Below are 25020 nucleotides of genomic sequence, written 5' to 3'. Positions count from 1 at the left end.
TCTGGAACAGAAACTGGAAATGCAGAGCAGGTCCAGCAGCCGCAGTGAAGATACTTTAGTCACTTACCATCAGAACTGGACAAAGGTTAGAGACATAGCAGTTCTTAATCAAGTTCCTCCCAAAGTCGCTCACCATCCTGGCTCGGAAATCTGTCGCCGTTCCTTCGGTGTTGCTGGGTCAAAATCCTGGAGCTCCCTCTCTAAAGGCATTGTGGGAGGACATACGCCCTAAGGAACGCTGCATTTCAGGGGGGACAGCTCACCACCACCAACTCTGGGGCACTCAGGAATGGGCAACAGTTGGTGACTTCAACATCCCCGACCTGCGAAACCAATGTCCACTGAATGAATAAACAAAATAAAAGATCATATGACACAAGAGCAGAATGACCAGGCCTCTACTGCCTTCTGTAGCAATGAATTCCATAGATCCATCATTCTCTGGCCGAAGAGGTTTCTCCTTATCTCCATTCCAACGGTCTTCCCTTTACTCTAAGGCAATGTCCTCAGGTCCTAGTCTCTCCTACCTATGGAAACATCTACTCTGTGCAGGCCATTCAGTATTCTCTAAGTTTCAACCCCGATCCTCTTAACGTGCATTGAGTATAAACCCAAAGTCCTCAAACGTTCTTGGGACTTGGGACACAGAGGGAAAAGAAAATTGTGGAAGGGTCTATGGTTGGGTGGAAGTTGGAGTGTATAACTTTACAAATGGGATTTCAGTGTAAGGCAAAAAGACAAATAACGTCGACAGGCAGGAGGCTGGAAGAGCAGGGAGCATCAAGAGGTGGAGAAGTCTGATGTTTCGGGTATAATCCTTCAAGTTGTCCACTTGGATTCCAACATCTGCAGTTAGTTTTGTCTCTGATTAAATAAATGAAAAAATGGGGGAAGGATGGAATTTAAATTCCCTTATTAAATCCTCAACTTTCTCCAATTCTGACCAAAGGTTTTTAAATTTAATATTTAAACATTTTTAAGACAGAGGTAGACAGAGGTCATTCTTAATGACCAAGGGGATGAAAGACTATTGGGAGGAATGTGGAGTTTAAAATCAGATCAGCCATGACCTTATTGAATGGAGCAACAAGCTCAAAGGACACAGTAGACAAATTTGTTCGTATGACTGGAAGACGTTGTCTCTTCACAGACCCTGCAGATCTACCGAGCACTTTTTCTTTGATTGTATTTCGGATTGACAATTTTTACCCTACTTGTCTCTGCAGAATCAGGAGCAATACACAAATATGCCACTAGGTGGGAGTAACTGACTGCTCTAGGACTCAAGACATCAAAGAATCGCATACATTCAGAGATGGTGATGGGGAGGAGAGATAACAGGGAATAGAATGAGATTGAGTCTGATCTTGGCTTACTGAGACTGACTTGGATTCTGAGTGTAATAAATAAAGGCCTTCATAGCAAGAGGAATTGAGTATAGGAGCAAAGAGGTCCTTCTGCAGCTGTACAGGGCCCAGGTGAGACCACACCTGGAGTATTGTGTGCAGTTTTGGTCTCCAAATTTGAGGAAGGACATTCTGGCTATTGAGGGAGTGCAGCGTAGGTTCATGAGGTCAATTCCCGGAATGGCGGGACTATCATATGTTGAAAGATTGGAGCGACTGGACTTCAATACACTTGGGTTTAGAAGGATGAAAGAGGATCTGATTGAGATGTATAAGATTATTAAAGGATTGGACACTCTGGAGGCAGGAAGCATGTTTCTGCTGATGGGTGAGTCCCGAACCAGAGGACACAGTTTAAACAAGGGGTAGGCCATTTAGAACAAAGTTGAGGAGTAACTTCTTCACTCACAGAGTGGTGGGTGTATGGAATGCTCTGCCCCAGAGGGCAGTGGAGGCCAAGTCTCTGAATACTTTCAAGAAAGAGATGGATAAAGCTCTTAAAGATAGTGGAATCAAGGGTTATGGGATAAGGCAGGAACAGGATACTGATTGTGAATGATCAGCCATGATCATAATGAATGGTGGTGCTGGCTCGAAGGGCCGAATGGCCTACTCCTGCACCTACTGCCTATTGTCTACTAATAACAAGGTTTTTGTAGATTGGTCCAGAACTTTCCTAGCTGTACTCAGTGGGGAAGTGATGCAGAAGGAATGTCACTGGACTAGTTGAGTAGATTGGGCCTGTACTCATTGGAATTTAGAAGACTGAGAGGTCACCTTATTAAAACATACAAGGTTCTTCGGGGAATTGACAGGGTGGATGTTGTTTCTTCTTCACAGGATCCCGACCGTGTGGAAAGACATCACTTAGCCCATCGAGTCCACACCGACCCTATAACCCTACATTTCTCATGGCTAACTCACACATCTTTAGACTGCGAGAGGAAATCCACGCAGACACGGGGAGAACGTGCAAACTCCACACAGTCACTCGATGCTAGAATTGAACCCGCGTCCCTGGTACTGAGAGGCAGCAGTGCTAACACTGAGCCACCCTGTTCTTATGGGAGAGTCTAAGACTAGAGGGCGTGCTCCCAGAGAAAGGGGTCACCCACTTCAGACATAGATATATGGGGGGATTTCTTCTCTCAGCAGATGGTGATAGTGTAGAGTTCTTTACCTCAGAGTGCTTTAGAGGCTGGGTCATGAAGTATATTCAAGGCTGAGCTGGCAAGACTTTTAACCAGGAAGGGAATCGAGGGAAAAGTGGAGATGAGAATTATCATATTGGCCATGATGTCATTGAATGGTGGAGTGGAGTTGATGGGCTGAATGGCCTACTTCTGCTGTAATGTATTTGGTGCCTGTTCCACCTGTGTGTGGATCACCATTGCTTGCTATGCGTTGATGCTGGTTAAGTTTTCTTTCTCTGTGTTTCTGGAACAGGCTCTTTCCCCTGAGTTTTGTCAACATCTCCATCCATGATGTCTATAACCGGCGTCTCCGCCTGAAGCTGGCCAATGGGAGGGCTTTCTACCTGCAGCTGTACGTCCACCCTGAGTGTGAGAACGAAGTGTTTGAGCGCTGGATGAAACTGGTGACCCTCCTGCACACCAACCCTGAGGAGGTGTACGGCTACGAAGCGGTGACACCGGAGATCGAGTGCATCCTGGAGCAGGCCAGTCTGGAGACCTCAGTCACCACGCTCTCTGACTGGCAGCTGGAGCCACCAGAGATGTCGCCGGTAGGTGATGTGCTTGGTTCAGAGCAAGTGGGGCTGGGGAGGGGGGGTTGCATCGGGGTGGGCTCAGCTTCCTGCCCCCTGGCAGTGCCCTTTCCGCATGGGGCATCTCTCAGTGAGAGGCTGTGACCATCGAGAAGGTGAGGCTGAGGCTACTCTCAAACCAACTGTGGTCTTAGTGAGCGCTGGAGCAGGCTCGAGGGGCCGAATGCCCTCCTCCTGCTCCTCAGTTGTATGTTCGTGGGTATCGGGTAACTACTTCACAGGGAGTTCCAGCCGGACAGCTCCTTTCTGGGCCCACTTTCCTCTCACATGTCTCCCAGCTCTCCCAACAGGTGTGTAGTGGCAATGCACCTGGAGTAGCATATCAGTGGTATTGGATGTAAGGTTCAAGTCCCACCAGAGCCACCGCTGGACTATAAATTCAATCAATGACCTTTATATATCTTGTGGTAGTGTCCCGACCTCTGAGTCAGGAGTCCCCGGTTCAAGTCCCAGCTGCTCCAGATTGATTAGAAATAGTCTGTAACTGAAAGGTCTTCCAGGTAACGGTGACCATCACAGCTGTCGTTTTTTGTTGTTGTGAAGAATCTATCTTGTTCAGGGAAGGAAATCTGCCCTCCTGTCCTGGTCTGGTCTATGTGTGACTCACATACGTAGATCGTCAGTGATGTGGTCGATTCCTAACTGCCCTCTGAAACAGCCCAGCAAAGGAAGGGCTTCAACTGTTGGCCCAGCCTGGTGATACTCACAGGGAAGAATATTCCTAGCGCAGGAACCGATGTCTCCAGAGTTGAATTCCATCAGCCCTTCCCAATTCCTTCATTCCCCTTGTCCAATCCTCTCCCCGTCGCTCTGTCCATCCGACCTTATCTACTTTTATACACAATATATTTCCCTCTCCTCCTTTCCCATTCCTTCCATCCTCACCTCTTGCCCTCTCTCTCTTCCTTCCCCTTCGGTAAGTTGTCCCAGGCCAATCCTGAGGGAGTGTAGCCTGGCGGATGTGCCATCTTACCACTTTCTGAAGGAGGGGCTGCTTTGAAGAAGAGCCCAGGAATTATTCCTGCATTCCTGACCAGTATTTATCACTCAGCAAACACTGCAGAAAGCAAAGCTGATCTGATCGCTACCTCACTGCTGTTCATGGGAGCTTGCTGTGTTGTAATTGACAGCTCTGTTTCCTACAATTCAACTTCCAACCCATGGCTATTAAACATATTGGGACCCCTTACTGGTATTATGCATGAAAAGGTTGGTATGCACATCTCTCATTTCATCCCCTGTTAATATTATCTGCTTGTTGGAGAGCTGTCATGGGTTCCATAGGGAGGTGGAACTCCTTCTACAGTCATACAGCATGGACATAGACCCTTCGGTCCAACCAGTCCACGCCAAATATAATCCCAAGCTAAACTATCCCACCTGCCTGCTCCTGGCCCATATCCCTCCAAACCGTTCCCAGTCATGTACTTATTCAGGTATCTTTTATACGTTGTAATTGTGCTCATATCCACCACTTCCTCAGGAAGTTCATTCCACATGTCAACACCTTCTGTGTAAAACAGTTGCCCCTCGTGTCTTTTTTAAATCTCTCCCCTCTCACCTTAAAAATATGTCCCTAGTCTTGAAATCCCTCATCATCAGGAAAATGACAACTACCATTAATCCTGTCTATACCCTTCAAAGGAAGTGCCCACATAAACACACACACATACAAACACACACACACATAAACACACACACACACAAACACACACACACATAAACACACACACACAAACACACACACAAACAGACGCACACAAATACACACACAAACACAAACACACACACAAACACACACACATACAAACACACACACAATCACACACACATAAACACACACACACAAACACACACACAGATAAACACACACACACAAACACACACACATACAAACACACACACAAACACACACACATACACACACACAAACACACACACAAACAGACGCACACAAACACACACACAAACACAAACACACACACATACACACACACAAACACACACACATAAACACACACACACAAACACACACACACACACACACACATAAACACACACAAAGACAAACACACACACACACATAAACACACACAAACACATAAAAACACACATAAACACACACAAACACACACACACACATAAACATACACACACACACACACACACACACACACACACACACATGACCCTCTGTGTGAAAATGTTGCCCTTTAGGTCCCTTTTAAATCTTTGCCCTCTCATCCTTAACCTATGCCCTCTAGATTAGGACTCTCCCCAACTTAGGAAAACGGCTGTGACTATTCACCCTATCCATGTCCCTCATGATTTTATAAACCCACCTCCACATTCGTTGGTTCAGTACTGGTCTGTCCTTGCCCTGCGTGCTCAGGGGCAGTGTAGGGAGCTAGGGCCACAGTCTACATCGACTGAAATGAGAACTGAACCTGTGCCTTGTGGCATTGTGCTGAACCAGGCATTACCCAGGTGAGCGATCTTTCCCCTCTCCCCGTGTCCCGCAGGAACTCCTTATTGCTTTCCTCCCAGACAGCTACGCAATCATTCGCCTTTCCCTGTTGCTGTGTTCTCCTCCTCCTCCTCACCGCTGCAGGGCATGAGGGAGTACTACGAGGCAAGTCGGGCGAGCAGCAAGAAGAGTAAGCAGAGCAAGAAGAGCAAGAAGAGCAAGCAGAGTGACAAGAGTGAGAAGACCGACTGCAGTGAGAGGACCCAAAGCAAGAGAGAGGGAAGCGATGACGAGAGCTTGCCTGACTTCGACCATGACCAGGAACCCTGGCCTCCTGTTGAACCGTGGGTATTCCCATCCAAAGCCTAGAATTCAAGCTGGCTCAGTTGGGGAGGGGAGGGTGGGCACCCTTTGTGACCGACTCCAAGGGGGATAGGTTGAAGTCCCACTCCAGGAAGACTCCAGATTCAGGGAGCACTTTGCACCCACCGTTTTGCTGATGAAACGTTAAACTGGGAATTGCACACCTGCCCCCCCCCCCCCCCTCAAAACCCCAGGTGGATTTTTGCAGAGTAGCCCAGTACCTGTCCCCAGGTTACTGGTAGATACTTGTCCATTAATCCAATTGGTGATCTGGTTATTCTCTAGCTCCTGTTGCTGGAAGCTTCCTGTGCACGAATTAGCTGCCACCTCTCTTGACACAACAAGGCGGGGCAAAGTTTGAAACCATGAGGTTGTGAAAGATGCTATATAAATGCGTTGCATTTTTACCTCCGTTTCAACTGCATTGGTGAGGAGAGGGTTCCAGTGAGGGATGGGGGTTGAGCGGGGCGGTCTTGCGAGAGAGGGTTGGCTGCTATGAGAGTTCTGGTGCCCACTCTGAAGTGGCGGTGATGGGAGGGGTTTTTCGACAGGGGTTGGTGATGGTTCCTTCTGCTGATTTCGTTTTGCCAGTAAATTCCAACACCACTTTGAACGATCAGAAGTGATTCCTGGCATCTGTGCATCCCATTGAGATCAACAGTCAGCCCTCAACCCTTGACTTTGTTAGAGACTCATTGAGTCATACAGCATGGAAACAGACCCTTCGGTCCAACCAGTCCATGCCAACCATAATCCCAAACTGAACTAGTGCCACCTGGCTGCATTTGGCCCATATCCCTCTAACCTTTCTCTTTCACGTACTTATCCAAATGTCTTGCCTTAGATTACAGCTGATCTCTCTCTTAAATCCATTCCAGTTCTGCCACTATTTATACCTTTGCCGAGCAAACAAAAAATCTAACACACAAAAGATTTGACCGTGAGACTCTGCGCGGAAATTACAAACAGGGCACTTTGAATTCTTCAGAGAACCAGCCCCTCAATGGTGTAACTTGTGATTAAGTGTTCTCTGGATGTTCCTGTAACATACAGGTATCAAAATAAGACAATGAGTCTGAATCTTACACACCAGGTGAGGAGTCAGATCTCAGAGGACGAGAAATTATTGTCCCATTCCACTGCTGCCTTTGTCAACTCCCAAATCCAACTCCACACTCCCGGCATCAATCTGACCAATAATGGAGTCAACTGACTACCTGGAGAGAGAGAGAGAGAGAGAATAGTGATGGAGAGAGAGAGAGAGAAGAGCGATAGAGAGAGGGAGAGTGAGAGAGACAGAGGGGAGAGAGAGATAGGGGAAAGTTGGGAGTTTCTGTGATACACTGCACGTTTTACTTGCATGTTGTGGCCCAGACTTGTGGATAGTGATAGTAGAGGCTCCAATTTTCTCTCCATCATATGGCTGGCCAGGAACCTTTCCCGATTTACTGCATACCATTGGCATGGGTTGGATGGATTTGATGGCTGACATTCTGTGGTAGGCCACATCATGAATTCACCTTCCTCGTCCTGGAGTGAGACCCAACCCCTGAGTTTCTGGTTCAGAGACAGGGACGGTATCCTACTGCACCATGAGCCCTCTTGGCCTTAAAATGTTGAATATGGATACGACCAACGAGGGGCTAGAGGTCCAGGAATTAAATTGAGGCTCGCCATAGCAGATTTACCGCTGGGAATTAAAGTTAATTCCTCCCATTCTGGGATGGTTTTAGTTCAGATCCAGAAATTTAACAGAAATGGTCAACATTATGACAAAGTTTTGGTAGATTAAATAAAGAGACACTGTTTTCACTGAGAGAAGGACTTATAACCAAAGGAAACAGATTTAAAGCTAATTGCCAGTAGAACCAGTGCAATGGAGGGTTTGAGTTAGAAGGGGAGGCTGGATGGGCTGGGACATTTTTCACTGGAGTGTAGGAGGTTGAGGGGTGACCTTGTAGAGGTTTGTAAAATCATGAGGGGCATAGACAAGGGGGATGGCAGGTGTCTTTTCCTTAGGGTGAAAGATTTCAAGACGGTGGGGGATATTTTTTAAAGAGAGAGGAGAGAGATTTAAACAAGGGGCAGGTTTTTTTTTTAACACAAGAGTGGTTCGTATTTGGGGGAATGAACTTCCAGAGGAAGTGGTACAATTACAACATTTAGAAGGCATTTGGCTCAGTACGTGAATAGGAGATGTCTGGAGGGATATGGGCCAAGTGCAGGCAGGTGCTAATGGCTGAGTTTGGGATTATAGTCAGCATGGACTGGTTGGACTGAAGGGTCTGTTTCTGTCCTGTATGACTCTATAACTCTACAATGGGGAGAAAATATTTCCCGCATTGTGTTGTTGTGGTCTGCAACTCACAGCCTGAAAAAGCAGTGGAAACAGATTCAATCGGGACTTTCAAAAGATAATTGGATCATTGCTCAAACTCTTTGCAGAGTTAAGGGGAAAGAGCAAAAGGAGTGTAACTGATCAATAGCCCCAGTTTGCCCAAGTGCTAAGCCAGTGTCAATGGGCTGAATGGCCTCAACCTGTGCTATCGGATGTTGGTGAGCACACTGCTACTGATCATTCGAGAAATAGTCATTCTGTTACCGTGGACAAATCCCCTTCTCTGACCCTCTGACCTTTCCAATTAAACTCACAGGTTGTGATCTTCCCTTAAACCTTGTTCATGGATTGTGTGGTGAATTTAACAGTTGGCGATAGATGCCATGCTCCCAACTTACCCCCAACTTTTATGGTTTGTTCCACAGGCCGAAGAAAGAGAAGAAAAATCGAGGTATGGCATTGGATTCACAGGCTGACCATGAGGTCCTCTTGTTTTGGGTAAAATAGGACCGGGTATCAGTGAGGGCTGGAGGGATGCTGGGTTTAGGGTTTGGGGGTGGGATGGTGACGATGGTTGCTGGGTTAGGTTTTCCTGGTGTTCTTCCTCCTGGGGAGTAAGGCTGGGATTTTTCAGGAGTGGGTATTTCCCACCCCAACAGCCTAGCACGTCCCTCCCGATGTCGGATGTCCCATGGCTATTCCTAGCGTGAGGGGGTGATCCAGTAAGGGCCTGTATCCCCCGAACATTGACCCAGGCCTCTGCATCATTGGTCAAGTGACATTACCACTGAGCTACTGTTCCCCTGGAGCATTGGGACAGTCCAGAAATAACAGGAACTGCGGGTAAAGGTTTCAGCTGCTGATTAACTGATACATGGGTTGATTGGTGATGTTATGGGGGTGGAAATGCACTGTCACAGTGGCGGAGAACTTATATATGACAGGATTGATGGGTTTGGTGTGAAAAAGGGAACAGGATACCAAGTTGGATGATCAACCCTGATCGTAATGAATGATGGAACAGGCTCAAGGGGCCGAATGGTCTACTTTTGCTCCTATTGTCTATGTTTCCACGTGGTTGGAAGTTCAACTCAGAGCTAAGCGGTCTTTATCCATTCATGGTATGTGGGTGTGACTGAATAGGCCAGCATGGGATATCCAGCCCTAATTGAGAAGGTAGTCAGCTGCCTTCTTGAATTGCTGCAGTCCTGAGGTGTAGGGACATGCGCAGTGCTGTGAGGGAGGGCGTTCCCAGAATTTGACACAGTGACAATAAAGAATTGGTGTTACAGTTCCAAGTTGGGAGCATGCGTGGCTTTGGAGTGGAACTTGCACCTGCAGCCCTCATCCTTTCCAATTATAGAAGTCACAGTTTCAGGATGTGAGATCAAAGCTGTCGAGCTTCTTGAGTGTTGTTGGAGCTGCACCCATCCGGGCAAGAGGGGAGTATTCCATCACACTCCTGACTTTATAGCCACTGGCTCAATTTCTCTCCACGGCCACTGTCTAAGGTGATCCAAGATTGTAGCACTTTCTGAGTTAAGGTTTTGAGTCCAACATGACAAAGTGAAGAGTCATACCAGACTCAAAACATTAACTCTGTTTCTCTCTCTGCACAGATACTGCCCATTCCTGCTGAGTTTCTCCATTTATTTCTGTTTTTATTTCAGATTTCTGGCATCTGTAGTATTTTACTTTAGTTGTGATTGACTTTTACCTTCCCCCTGAAATGGCATCTCAAGCCTCTCGGTTCAGGGGCAATTAGGGATAGGCAACAAATGCCAACTTTGCCAGTGATGCCCACGTCCCGTGAATGAATTAAGAAACAAATTAGAATGTAATTCCTGATTATGTATCGAACATGAAACCATTGAGTTTGCGGCCTTCTTTGATTTGCTGAGCAGTCTGTTTGCTTGAATTGGCAGGAAGGTCAATAGGTTTCAACTTCTTTAACAAGGGATCGAAAGAGAAGCTAACGGATAAGGAACATCAATCTCAAAAAGCCAAGGCAGCACCACCACCATCTCCCACAGTCCAAGGCCAAGAGAAAGAGTCAAAGGCGATGCTTGAGAAAGAGGGTAAAGGTGACAGGAACAAAACAAAGTCGAAACAGAAGGACAAATCCAAGGGCAAGGAAGACAAGGGGGATAGGGAGAAGAAGAAACAGAAGACGAAGGAGGACAAGGAGAAGCAGAAAGCAGACAGGCAGCAGGAGAAAGAGAGGCAACAGAGGGAAAAGGAGGAGAAGAAGCAGAAACAGAAGGAAAGCATGAAACAGAAAGGCAAGGATGACAAGAGAGGGCAGGAAAAAGAGAAGCGGCAGCGGGAGAAGGAGGAGAGGCAGCAGAAAAAGGAGACCAAGCAGCGGGAGAAGGAGGAGAAGAAGCAGCGAGAGCTAGCAGACAAGAAGGGGAAGGACGACAAACGCGGGAAAGAGAAAGAGAAGAGGCAACGGGGGAATGAAGACAAGAAACAGAAAGACAAGAAGAAACAAGGCAAACCATCAGCTTCCAAGTCCAAAGAGAAAGTTGATGGATGAGATATCGACAGCTCATGGCAGGAGTTGAGAGCAAGAGTAGGGAAAAGACTGGAAGATGATAAGAGTTATCGAATGGATAAAGAGAATCCACAACAGAAGTGAATGGCTGGTGTCTAAGTGTATTAGAATGGATCTAATACCTTCAGGTGAACTGGGAATAAAATACTTCCTTGCAATTTATTTTGGTTTTGACAAAGGTTAAAGGTCAAACTCCCCAAATACTTCCTTGTGATTTAAATTCAAAATTCACCCATTTTATTGGGAGAAACCTCGATGTAAGTCCTCCATGTGGGTTGGCTGAGAGATACATGAGCAGCTGTCCCTGCAACTTTCCAATATCTCGCTGTTCCTCTGACACACTTTTCCCTGGTGTGATCAAATTGTTTTGTTACATTACTTCCTGTTGTGGGAGCAATTGGTCAAAGACTTTAGATTAAAAAAAGAAGTATCTTTCAAATCCTACTTTTTACTTCATTCTTATGTGCAGTTTTATTCAAGGACAAATAAAAAAGGACAACAAACTTGGATCCCTCTTTCCATGCGCGGCAGAAAAGCTTCTAAAGTGTTTCAGAATCCCCCTGAAATTCCCAATGGTTTGTCTTCCCTTTATCCCACCCCATTCCTGCCTCATCACCACAAACCTTACCCCTCGTTCCGCTGAGAGTATTGAGTTTTCCTTAATTTCAGGCACAATGTCAAACCTATCCCTCTGTGTGTGAAAGATCCCAGGAGATCGGCAAGGTGTGAGGGGACAGCTTGTAAAATCTCTTAGTTGGCCTTCCCACTGCTGTCCTGCCTTGACTGCCATGTTACAATAGCATAGGCCGGCTCACCTGTCCTTGACTCAACTCAGGCCAACAAATTGGGCAATTAATGGCCCATTAAATGTGTTTTCCCACCCACCTGCCCTCAGTCCTGAGGCTTGTAGGAGTGAGTTCAAGGATGGAGGGGATGTTACCCTCCTAATGACTGGGGGGGGGGGGGGGGTGAGGGTGTCACCTTGCTCGACGACTTCCTCCTCTCAGACGATGAAGCAGCAAACTTCACTATCCAAAAACACCCTCTGCAGTGCTACTGAAGGTCTGTTGGGTGGTGGTTGAGGCACACTGGCACCAAATCTTCAGAGTGAGGGGAATTCAGGGAGTGGCAGTGAGCTTTTGGACCTGCAGGTAAATTGGAGAATGGATGGGGTATATCAGATCAGAGCCCTAACATGCTTTCTCACACCCCCATGTCCTTTTTCACACATGATCACTCAGTGTCTGTGAGCCTGGGAAGTGGAGGATGGGAGAGAATATCAGGTTTGACTTACTCTGTGGAAATCTGGAACACTCTCCCAGAGAAAGGGTACAGGTGTTGTGGTAGGAAGTCAATTGAAATGTTCCAAACTGTGATTGACATGTTTCTGAGGTGAGGGTGGTGAAGGTTGATCAAAGCTGGCTAAATGGAGTTGAAGTACAGCTGATGTAATGGTGAGACTAGCTGGAGGGGCAGAATGTACTCTTTCAGTTCCAATGTGTGACTTCAGACTCCAATATAACGGCTAGGCATTCTGGTCAATATACAATGGCAGCAACCATGAGGTTATTAAATTGTCATAAGCAGCCACCAGCCTTGAGAATGTCCTTTTGGGAAGGAAATCTGTGGTCCTTACTCAGACTGGACCTAGAAGTGTTTCCAACCCTACAGTCGGGTCTAAACTGACCTCTAAAGGGACTGAGAAAACCATTTTAGTTGGCTTGGTATCAGCCTTCTGAACTCATTGGAAGGCATGGCCTGGTGGTATTATCACTGGACTGTTAATCCAGCGATATAGCTGATGTCCTGGGATCTGAGTTTGAATCCCACCACGGCAGATGGTGGAATGTGAATTCAACAACAAAAAAGAAATCTGGAATTAAGAGTCTAATGGTGACCATGAATTCATTGTTGATTGGTGGGAAAACCAATCTGGTTCACTAATGTCTTTCAGGACGGAAGCTGCCATCAGTACCTGGTCTGGCATACATGTAACTCCAAGCCCACAGCAACAGGGCTGTCATAACTGCCCTCTGGGCAATTAGGGATGGGTAGTAAATGCTGGGCCTAGCCAGCGATGCCCTCATCCTGTGAATGAATAAAAAAAATTAAACCTGGACAAGTCAAATTGGCCTTACCAGCAATGCTCACATCAGTGAATGTCAAACTGAGGTGAGGAGCCTGACTGGCTCTTCATCCACTTTCTACTGTAGGTAACATTAACATGCCACGTGCATTCATTCAACTCACTACAGGTTGGTCATCAAATCATGCAGACTGTGTGATCGGTGCCATTTTCCTGTGAGGGTCATGCTTTTGCATTTTACAGAGCGATGCAGCCATTGGTACGTCTGGAGATGTGGGCAGCATGATCAGGATGGGCATTTATTGCCCCAAGTGGAGTTGCCCAATGGAGATCAGGGCAGCCTCCCTTCTTGAACTGTGTGGTGAAGGTGGCAAAGAGGGAATGGGGCAATGTATCCAGTTCAGACTGGTGTGTGACACAGGGATCTCAGGGGAACTCCTAGGCAGCTGCTTCCCTAGTCCATCGGAGTGGTGGAAGCCACTGGAAATTAAATTGAACTCATTCTAACCTGGGGACAGACATGAGCAGAAGCATCCACCTTCTCAAAGCCCGATGAGTTTACAAGACCTCCACCATCATTCTGAAGAAGTCATAAAAGACTCAAAACATTAACTCTGTTTCTCAACAGATGCTGCCAAACCTGCTGAGCTTCGATGGCATTTTCTGTTTCTATTTCAAATCCCAAGCTGGTGTGGCCAAGCTGCAGGTGTCGGACTGAGGTGGACAAATTTGTCAAATTCAAATTCCACCATCTGCCATAGTAGGATTTGAACCCAGATCCTAGCTGTGCCTCCGGATTAACAGTCCAATGATAAGACCATTAGGCCATTGCCTCCCATTACCTCAGAAGGGTGATACCAAGCCATTTTTCTCAGTCCCTTTAGAGGTCAGGTTAGACCCGACTGAAGGGTTGGAAACACATCTAGGTCCAGTCTGACTAAGGGCCATAGATTTCCTTCATCAGGTGAAGAAGGAGCAGTGCTCCAAAAGCTTGTGATTTCAAATAAAGTTGTTGGGCAATAGCCCAGTATCATGTGACTTCTGACTTGATTTGTCCGAGATATCACACTGGCCCCTCACTATAAGGCCAGTTTTTCATGTCTTCTGAATCAGCCTATTGGTTATAAGATAGAAGGCAGCCCGACATCAAAAGCCCCTATTAGTCAAGAGTATTAAAAACACTCACATCTGAAAAGCCTTAAGGCTAATTCTTTCATGAGGAAACATCCAGATTGAAATTAGCGCATGAGGTGAAAGCTGATAAGAGTTTGCACAGCTCTTGTTCCATTTCATTACCTTCCTTGTATAAAAGAGTAAGGTCAACGCTATTCCTTAAACTTTTACAAATTCACATGATTTCATACTCAGTTTCAGGGTTTCATCCAGCCAGAACATTCATTTGTTTGAGCTGTGCTCGTGAGTCGATAAGTGTCGAAAAGTGCTTGTGGGTGCTGAAGTGTTGCCCGTTTGACTGCTGTAGTTGTGCGCTGTCCAAGGTGCTGAATCGCAGGCTCGGTCCGTGGACTCTGACAAAGGCAGAAGTGCACTTGCCGAATGTGAAACTTCTCCTTCCACCCTTGGAACTGGCCGGTGTAATCCTTCCCCGCTTCTACCTCCTGCAGATGTAACTGGCCTCACCCTTGTTGTAGCCTCGGACAGTGCTGATCTCAGATGTAACTTGTCCAGTAGCGACTGGATCCAGACTCTTCGCTGTCGGTCATGCATTAAACGAGACCGGTCATGCAAGAACTGGTGTTCGCTGACAGACCTTGCCCTAAAAGCAAACACAGCCTTTGAAATCTTCAAAATAACCCTAACTCCCAAATCTCACCATCTACATCCCCAAGAGCAGGGGTTGCCTGAGCTATAGCTCTTGTGTATCTTAACCACACCAACATTGGGAGCTGTTCCTTCATTGCGTCTGAGGCTATAGTATCTAGAATTCCTTCTTAAAACTCTTCTGCCTCTGTCTCCTCCTTTAGGATGCTCCTTAGGACTTAACCCCTTCATTCGATGTAGTATATGACTCTATGACTCTATCTCCCTGTATGGTTTAGTGTTACATTTTGTCTGACATCACTCCTGTGCAGTGCCTTTTGCCTGGATCCGTGCAACTCCAACAATACTCAAGAAGTTCAGTACCACCCAAGACAAAGCAGCTCACTTAATTGACACTACATCCATCACCTTCAGCATCTCTCTCTCCACCACTGATACACAGTGGGCAGCAATCTACAAGATGCACTGCACTAATTCACCAAGGCTCCTTTGGCAACACCTTCCAAACCTGCAGCCGGGACAAGAGAGCTGATGAATAGAAACACCCCATCCTGCTAGGTATCCCCTAACCCAGTCACCATCTTCACTTGGGACTGGATGTAGGTTTGCTTGCTGAGCTGGAAGTTCATTTCCAGACGTTTTGTCACCCTACTAGGTAACATCTTCAGTGAGCCTCCAGGCAAAGCACTGCTATGATTCCTGCTTTCTATTTATATGTTTGGGTTTCTTTGGGTTGATAATGTCATTGCTGAAAATGTGTTGCTGGAAAAGCGCAGCAGGTCAGGCAGCATCCAGGGAACAGGCAGCATCCTGGATGCTGCCTGACCTGCTGCGCTTTTCCAGCAACACATTTTCAGCTCTGATCTCCAGCATCTGCAGACCTCACTTTCTCCTCCTTGGTAATGTTATTTCCTGTTCTTTTTCTCAAGGGTAGTAAATGGGGTCCAACTCAATGTGTTTGTTGATAGAGTTCTAGTTAGAATGCCGTGCTTCTAGGAATTCTCATGCATGTTTCCGTTTGGCTTGTCCTGGGATGGATGTGTTATCCCAGTTGAAGTGTTCTTCCTTATCTGTATGTAAGGATACTAGTGAGAGAGGGTCATGTTCTTTTGTGGCCACATTCCTTACATAGGAAGGATACCACTTTGACTGGGACAACACATCCATCCCAGGACAAGCCAAAAAGAGACATGCACAAGAATTCCTAGAAGCATGGCATTCCAACTGGAACTCTATCAACAAACACATTGACCTGGACCCCATTTACCACTCCCTGAGAAAAAGAACAGGGAATGACATCACCATAGGAAATGACATCATCAACCTAAAGAAACCCAAACATATAAATAGAAAGCAAGAATCATCAGCAGTGCTTTGTCCGGAGACTCATTGAAGATGTTACCTAGTATGGTGACGAAACATCTGAAAATGAACCTTCCAGCTTAGCAAGCAAAGCTACACTCAGAACCTCAACCTGAGCTACAAATCTTCTCAAAACTTGCTATCACTTGGAACTATATTGCCATTCTTTCATTGTCACTGGGTGACAATTCTGGAATTCCTTGTATATACATCACAAGGACTCCAGTGGTTCGAGATGGCAGCTCACCAACACCTTCTCAGGCGGGAACTAGGGATGAGCAACAGATGTTGGTATTGTCAACAATACTCCATGGACAAATACAGCAAGAACAAGGTTCAAAGGGCTGAATAGCCTCATTCTGTTCCTATTGAGCTATTGAATAATTCTTGTGCAAGCTCTTGATCTGATTTTACACAGCCTATCAACTACACAGTTCTTCTTTGATACTGATATTCCGCTTTAACAGGATTGATAGAGCTGTCTTAATGGAATTTGACCATTCCAGGAGAAAAGAGCAATACTTACACGATGGTTCTCATCTGGTTTGGCGTCGGCAGCAGCATCACAGCCATCAAGGTTACCACAGCCAATGGCACCCCATTCTGTGTTGCAGGCATTACCAAAAGCTAAAGGGTGGGGAGGAGAGAGGTTCAAAAAAAAAAGTAGACATTACAATGAGAAAGATCTGAAGATTTTCATCTAGAATTTCTTGCTTGTGCCTTAAGTATATACACCCACACTGCCTGGGTAACTGGCACCTTGCAACAAAGTTACAGAACTTCAACATTGTTAAAAGGAGACACAAAGTTGAAGCTTTTTGTCCTGCACTCATCTGGACAATGATGCAAGAATCAAGCTTGAGAAAAGGAATACCAACTTATACAGCATTAGATGAGGTACCAATTGTTTGGGCCATTGTTGTTAATGAAATGGAGCAACAACAGTTAACAATCAAACTTAACTCTCAGAGCAGGCAGGTAGTCTCTGATTGATGAAGATGTTGCCAAAGCAAAGTAATTAAACTATTAATAGCCCAGAAAGAGTCTATTCAGCCCTACAGATGCATGTCGGTCTTCATACTCCTAAGATGTTTCCTTTCAGCCTCCTTCATCTCACCTGATCAACATAGTCTTCTATCTCCTTCATGCGCTTCCCTTTGTGCTATTTGCCCAAAGTACTCCTTGTGGTTGGGAATTCTTTACAATTTAGTCATGGGATGAGGCCATTGTTGACTAGGCCAGAAAAGGCAGCTAAGAGTCAGCTGTATTGCTGTGAGTCTGGAGTCAAATGTAGACCTGAGTGAACCAGAGGGGCATTTTCAGTGACATTTGATGTAGTGAGTACAAGGGTGCCATTAGACTAGCATTTCATTCATGATTTTATTGAATTCAAATTTCACAATTTGCCATCCAACTTTTATTCCCTGTCCTGGAATTCTGGAATACCAGTCCAGTGGCACTATTCCTGCCCCATTAATTAAAAGATCTTCTCCACATTTACTCCATCAAATGCTTTAAAAATTCTTAAAGAGCCCTGTCAGGTAGCCTTCTTCTTGACAAAAGAGCCACGATGCCTTCAATCAATTTTGATGGGTATAACTTCCCACTCCTTCAGTTCTGAAGTGAATCTGATAATCCAGCAATGAAGACAGATCAGACAGGATAGGGTTATTTTCCTTACAGCAGGGAAGGTTGGAGAAGGGAGGGCCTAACCAAAGTGTACAAAGTTCTGAGGGCACTGACAGGGTAGATAGGGAGAAACATTACCCCTCAGGACAGGGCTCAATACCAATGGATTCAGTTTTATGGTAAGGGACAAAGGGTTTAGAGGGTGATTCAAGAAATGTTTTCTCACTCAAAGGGTGGTGGATATCTGGAACTCACCGTCTAAAAGGGTAGAGACGGGAATCCTCAAATATTTAGATGACTTCTTGAAACACCATGGTATATAAGGCTCTGGGTCAAGTGTTAAAAATGTGATTAGATTAGATTAATGTTTGACGCCAGCATGGACACAATGGACCGAAGGGCCTCTCTCTGTGATATAATGACTCTACGAATCTATAACTTCTGGTATTGTTCTAGTGAAACCTTTAGTACCTTCTTCATTGTCACAAAATTCTTCATTCTTTAATAAATGGAAACAAGAACAGTGTGGTTAATACAAACATTTCTTCACTCTTAATTCTGTCACTCCCGAAAGGAAGTTCAGAGTTGTGCTTGTTATTTTTTATGGCCTTATTAGCCTCTGTCACTCCACTGTTATTTTACTGGGGATACTGACTTGTTTATTCAAAAATAGGTCAAAATTTAGCTGGTAAAAGAATATTGTATAACTACAGTAGCATTTGTCTTTTAACATTGCAAACAATCTTAGCTTTATGTTTCATTTGGAACGGACAGAGGAGTTTTATTATGAACTGAAAATATCTTATTGGTGTAGTCGTCGTTAATCTTTCACTTATCTTAGCAATTACACTTGCTGGGACAAAAGGGGTTAAGAAAATAACACACACTTCCACCCTGTTTCTGATCTACAGACAATAAAATCACTTGAACTCAAATTGATCTCATTCACTGCCTAACTTATGGTTGTTCAACATTGTGGCCTTAGAGGAAAATCATCTCAGTGACAGATTCATCATGTGCATTCAAAAGATTTTTTTTAACTTTATAGGATCATCTGAAACTCCATATGTCCCAAAGTGCTTTACAGTCATAGAGTCAAAGTCATAGAGTCATACATCAAGGAAACAGACCCTTCAGTCCAACCAGTGCACACTGCCCAAAATCCCAAACTAAACTAGTCCCACCCGCCTGTGCTTGGCCCGTATCCCTCCAGACCTTTCCTATTCATGAACTTATCCAAATGTCTTTTAAACACTGTAACTGTACCTGCATCCACCACTTCCCCTGGCAGTTCATTTCACACACAAACCAATCTCTATGTAAAATATTTGCCCATCACATCTTTTTTAAATCTTTCACCTCTCACATGAAAAAATATGCTCCATGTTTTGAATTCCCCCACTCTAGGGAAAAAGACCCTTATCATTCATCTTATCTAGGCCCCTCGTGATTTTATAAACCTACACTCTGGTGGAAAAAAAGGTCCCAGTCTTTCCAGGTACTGGACCTGAAATGTTCACTTTGAATTCTCTCCACAGGTACTGCCAGACCTGCTGAGGTTTTCCAGCTACTTCTGGTTTTGTTTCCAAGTCTATCCTTACATCTCAAACTTTCCATTCCTGGCAACATCCTGGAAAGTCTTTTCTGAACCTTCTTAATGGATTGCTTTTGTTTTTACACTGTTGTGACCTGGAAATCAGAGCAGCTGATTTGTGCCCAGGAAGCTCCCCAAAACACAACAACAGATAACGTGCTTTAGTGAAGTTGGTAGAGAGATAAATATTGACCAGGAAACTGGGAAGAATTCCCTTTCTTGTCTCTGAACTTACAGAATCTTTCATACCTACCTCAGAAGACAGAGACAGCCTTGGTTTAATACCACATCTGAAAGACTAACTTCAATGGTGCAGCGTCACCCCCACCCCCAGTCAGTATTCATGGAATTTATCGGATAACACTTCCAACCTGATATAGCAGCCACACCAATCTACCGCTACACAGCAGTTTGCATCCAACATAAAAATACAAGAAACAGGAACAGGAGCAATCCATTTGTCTCCTTGAGTTTACTCTGGTATTCAATGAGATCAGGGTCAGCTTCAACTTCAACTGCACTTTCTTGCCTTGTCATCTCCCTATCTCAAGAATGTGACTCCTAAGAAGTTCTGTGATTTACATATTAATGAATCGAAACCTGCAACCCATTCTCAAAGATGAAAGACTTAACAGCAATCTAGTTTAATCAATATATCGCATCAGTTGTATGACACAATGATCTTTTGTAATAAATTCTGTGTCCTATGATCTTGCTCCACAAGCTATCTGATGAAGGAGCAGTGCTCCGAAAGCTAGTGCTTTCAAATAAACCTGTTGGACTATAACCTGGTGTTGTGTGATTTTTAACTTTGTCCACCCCATTCCAACACTGGCACCTCCACATCATTGCTATCTCTTGATCATAACAAATCCAAAATCCATAGATCTCAGTTTTAAACTCAACACCTGAGCAACGAAGCCCTCAGGGGTACAGAACTCCAAAGTAGCATCAATGCTTTGCAGGTATTCATATGAACACTTCCATCTTGAAGATAAGGACAGCAGATACATGGGAACACTACCCCCTGCATGTTCCCCTCCAAGCTGCTCACTATCTCAACTTGGAAATACATCACCATTCCTTCACTGTCGGTGGGTCAAAGTCCTGGAATTCCCTTCCTATGTGCATTGTGGGTCTACCTACAGAATATGGACAGCAGTGGTTCAAGATGGCAGCTCACCACCACCTTCTCAAAGGCACCTAGAGATGGGCCAGTGATGTCCATATCTCATGAGTGCATGAAATAGATTTATGGTCCTGTCAGTGAAGAAGTTGCTCCTTGTCTCAGTCATACATTGGTGACCTATTGGCCTGATACCATGTCCTTCCAACCCTATGGCATCGAGGGACAAGGACAGTAGATACTGGGGAGCAGTGCCAGCTAAAAGCCACACACCTTCCTGACTTGGAACTATATCAGCTGTTCCTGGGTTAACATCCTTGCACTCCCTCCTGCATGGCACTGCAGGTTCATACACTCTATGGACTACAAGAGGTTCAAGAAGGCAGCTCACCACCGCCTTCTCAGGATTTGGAATAATCAATAAAAACTCATCCAGACATTGATCCGCTCATCCCTGAGCCCATGGACAGCACGGTGGCTCAGTTAGTGCTGCTGCCTCACAGCACCAGGGGCCTGGGTTTGATTCCACCCTCAGGCAATTGTCTGTGTGGAGTTTGCACATTCTCCCCATGTCTACATTGGTTTTCTCCAGGTGCTCCAGTTTCCTCTCACAGTGCAAAGATGTGCAGGTTAGGGTGGATTGGCCATGTTAAACTGTCCATAGTGTTCAGGGATGTATAGGTCAGATGGATTAGCCGTGGGAAATGTGGGGTTATAGGGATGGGATAGGTGTGAATGGGATACTCTTAAGAGAATCACTGCATTCTCGATGGTCGAATGGCCTGTTTCCACACTGTAGAGATTCATCAATTAGATATGACTTTCTACAATCCCATGAATGAATAGAAAAGAATGTTCTCTGGATCTAAACTCTCTAGCTAATGGAAATCATCAACCTCTCATCAATTTTGTTAAGCATTCTATACATATATATGCATCCACTTCAATGACATAATCTCTCATTATGCTTGTGAACTCCAGAGAATGTAGGCCCATCAACTCAAAATCCACTGGTCACGTTTTAACATGGGCCAATTGTGTTTAAGATAGTAGAAGCTAGATGCTGACTTGGCAAACAAATGTGTCATGTCAAGGAAAGACCCAGTGATTCATCAGCAGCTGATGAACTCCAGAAATCTCTTCAGTGATAACCATCAATTAATCTCAGGATGTACCACTTCCCTTCGAGACGGGGGTGGAGGGGACTGACGTTCTGGCTTGAAAGGCTCATCCCGATGAAAGGTAGACTCATATTTTTAACAAATGTATCACCAACCTTTTGTCAGCTGGGAGTCACAGAAGGAGGCTGTTCAGCCCATCGAGTTTACACAGCACCACTGTAGATCAATCCAGGTAGTTCCAAGCCCTGCACTATCTCTCTGTTCCTTCAAGCGTGCATCCCTCTCGTTCCTTTTCAATTTCCTTTTGGAATCGTTGATCATCTCTGCTTCTACCACACCCTTGGCAGTGAGTTTCACGTTATTACCACTTGCTACAGCAAACGATTCTCGAACTGCTCCTCCACTTCTTGCCCAAATCCTTCGGTCTGTCTGGCCCCTCTCCCTCCCATCCCCCACCTCTAACTTGTGCCATCAGCTGATGGGAAAAGCTTTTCTTTGACTATTTTATCAACACCTGCCGTCATCTTGCACACCTCAATCAAATCCTTACTCTTTGATGAAAAACCCCAGCTTTTCCAGTCTAGCCATGCAGCTAAACTGGAGTAGCACTGTTTTCTCTAGAGACAGAAGTTTGGAGGTTAAATCTCCAACTGCCAGTCAGGTGCTTGTAAAAGATCCCATGTTTATTTAAAAACAAGTGTAGGAGGTTGTCACAGTATTCTGTTCCCCAATCTTCCTTCAATGATTATTTTCCCTTGCTGCTATATTGCCAGATCTTGCAGTTTGCAAATTGGTACCTGTATTAATCTGTGAGACAGCACACTCTTCAAAGGAAACCACTGGATGTGAAGCACTTTGTCACAGCTTATGGTTGTGACTGGAGTAATACAAATGTAAGCTTTCTCCTTTATCTTTTCATAATTGATGTGCCTGTGAATTAATCCAACATCAACAGTGAACGTTGGATATCTGAAATAAAACAAAATGCTGGAAATACTCACTGGGTCCTGGCAGCACATGTGAGAGTAGAGCACAGTTAACATTTCAGGGCTGTCACATTTCATTTGTTCCCTTAGACTTCCACGTGGACGTCAATTTCCTGAGAGAAAGCCCCTATTTGCTGCATCCTCACTAGGGGGCAGGGGGAGTGATGTCAAGTCTCATTGTATAAGTTCTGTGAAGCCTCAGAGAAATGCACCACTAGTCTATCCAAGCTACTGTATTCGCTGACCCTAAGGGAACGCCAGCTATCATATAAGGTCAATCTGGAGCAGGGAGCTCTGTAGTGCTTGCAGGCATATTCAGTTAGCCTGGCTCAATTATACAATTGTATAAAATACCATTTGCTCATTTACTCATTTGCTTTTTGCAAGCCTTAAAATCCAAATAAAATGACCCTAACTCCACCAGTAGCAGCTGGCTCTTTAGCATTCTGTCCTGGTAAGATGTCTGGATCTGACTGATTTAACTCAGGAAGCACCCCTCTGGTAAAGCAAAGGTTTTCTGTACATTTGCCTTTAAGCTCTTTGGGGTTTCACTGACACGAGAAATAGGAGCAGGGGTGGACCAATGGATCATGGCTCAACGCAATCATGGCTCAACGCAATCATTTTATCGCCATGCCCCTCAATTCCTGAGAGATCAAAAATCAATCTTTTCCAGCCTTCAAATGTGCCCAGCAAGTCATGAGCTTTTGGATTGAGAATTTCATAGATTCACAATCCCCGAGTTGAGACATTTATGCTCATCTCAATTCTCAACCCTTTCTCCTGAGACTGCGCTGTATTGGTGTGGATTCCCCAAATAGCAACAATGTGTTTGATACAGTGGTACATGTCAATGAGATTACCTCCTGATCTTCCAAACTTCAGAGAATATAGATCCCAATTTGCTCAGCCTCTCCTTATAGGACAAGCTCGTCATCCCAGTGTGAAAATGAGCAAACCTTCACAGTGAGTGGAGTGCCGGTTCATAGTTCCTTGAAAGTAGAGTCACAGGTAGACAGGATAGCGAAGAAGGTACGCTTGCCTTTATTAGTCAGTGCATTGAGTATGGGAGTTAGGAAGTCATGTTGCAGCTGTACAGAACATGAGTTAGGCCTCTTTTGGAATATTGCATTCAATTTTGGTCTCCCCACTATAGCAAGGATGTTTTTAAACTTGAAAGAGTTCAGAAAATATTTGCAAGCATGTAATTGCCAGGGTTGGAAGGTTTGAGCTTAAGGGAGAGACTGAATAGGCTGGGGCTTTTTTCTCTGGAGCGTTAGAGGCTGAGGAGCATTAAAAATCATGAGGGGCATGGATAGGGTAAAGGAAAGGTCTTTTCCAAGGTAGGGGAGTCCAAAACGAAAGGGCATAGATTTAAGGTGAGAGGAGAAAGATTTAAAAGGGACCTGAGGGGCATTTTTTTCATGCAGGAGGTGGTGCATGTATAGAATGAGTTGCCAGAGGAAGTAGTGGAGACTGGCACAATTACAACATTTAAAGTGCATCAGGGTGGGTATATGAATAGGAAGGGTTTAGAGGGATATGGGCCAAGTGCTGGCAAATGGGACTAGACTGATTTAGGATATCTGGTCGGCATGGATGAGTTGGACCAAAGGGTTTGTTTCTATGCTGTATAGCTCTATGACTCAATGACAATAGATGTGTCCCTGTCGAGACACAATGTGTGACACCATTATGGACAAACACCACATTTTTAGAATAAAACAGAAAATGCTGGTGATACTCAGTAGTTCAGATGGAGACAGAGGAGTGGAGTCAATGCTTAAGGTTGACAATCCTTTGTCAGAACTGGAAAAAGTCAGAAATGTAACACCTTTTTTTAAGCAAGTGCAGAGACAAGGATACAGGAAGGACAGGAGGAAAGTGAAGTGTATGTTGATGTTGTAGCTTTAAGAGGTTATTTTGTTCTTTCTTTTTAAAGAGAGATTTTAGGACAGAGGTGCAGAACTGTCTAGTTGGAATGCCAGTAAACAGCTGATGAGTCTTTGGGGTCTTGTTTTAAGGTTGGAACAATAGAAGCAGCCTGGATGGGTGTGGTCAGCTCTCACAGACCAGGATTTCCATGCATTATTTTAGCTTTTAGGTCCAGCAGAAGTTGCTGGAGTTTTGAAGTAGAAGCTATTTTCACTCCTCTCTCAGTTACAGCTAGAAGTGCGGTATCTTTTCCTTTTTTGGGCATTTCATGTAAGAAAATCTGATTTCTGAATTTGCCTTTTTGCCCAAGGTATGTGTTTATGGGACGTTACTATATTGGATCAGTTAATTAGTAGTAGTTGCTGTATCTATTATTCTGTTAAGTTTTCTAGTAGAGTTAAGTTATTCCAAGTTCTTATTTCTTTTGTCGTATTTTAACTAGGGTATTTTGCTTAACATTGAGTAGTTTGATGAATCAAATTGCA

General features: G+C 44.9%; 1 protein-coding gene across 2 annotated transcripts in view; it reads left to right on the top strand.

Annotated features, from left to right (window-relative positions):
- Window positions 1-11318, top strand: part of LOC122541970 (uncharacterized) — a 60497-nt gene extending 49179 nt beyond the window's left edge. For both annotated transcript variants that reach the window (XM_043679265.2, XM_043679264.2), the window contains 4 exons: window positions 2853-3150; window positions 5804-6003; window positions 8786-8811; window positions 10286-11318. In XM_043679265.2, coding sequence (XP_043535200.1) covers window positions 2853-3150; window positions 5804-6003; window positions 8786-8811; window positions 10286-10899 — 1138 coding nt within the window. In that variant the 3' untranslated portion in view covers window positions 10900-11318. The remainder of the gene's footprint in view (window positions 1-2852; window positions 3151-5803; window positions 6004-8785; window positions 8812-10285) is intronic.
- Window positions 11319-25020: the final 13702 nt, after the last annotated feature.

The sequence above is a fragment of the Chiloscyllium plagiosum genome, unplaced genomic scaffold (genome assembly GCF_037043375.1).
Source record: "Chiloscyllium plagiosum isolate Xiang-an unplaced genomic scaffold, Cpla_swu_hap1 HiC_scaffold_33, whole genome shotgun sequence".
NCBI lineage: Eukaryota > Metazoa > Chordata > Chondrichthyes > Orectolobiformes > Hemiscylliidae > Chiloscyllium > Chiloscyllium plagiosum.
Note: the sequence above shows the minus strand (reverse complement) of the source record. Positions and strands in the feature narration are given on the sequence as shown.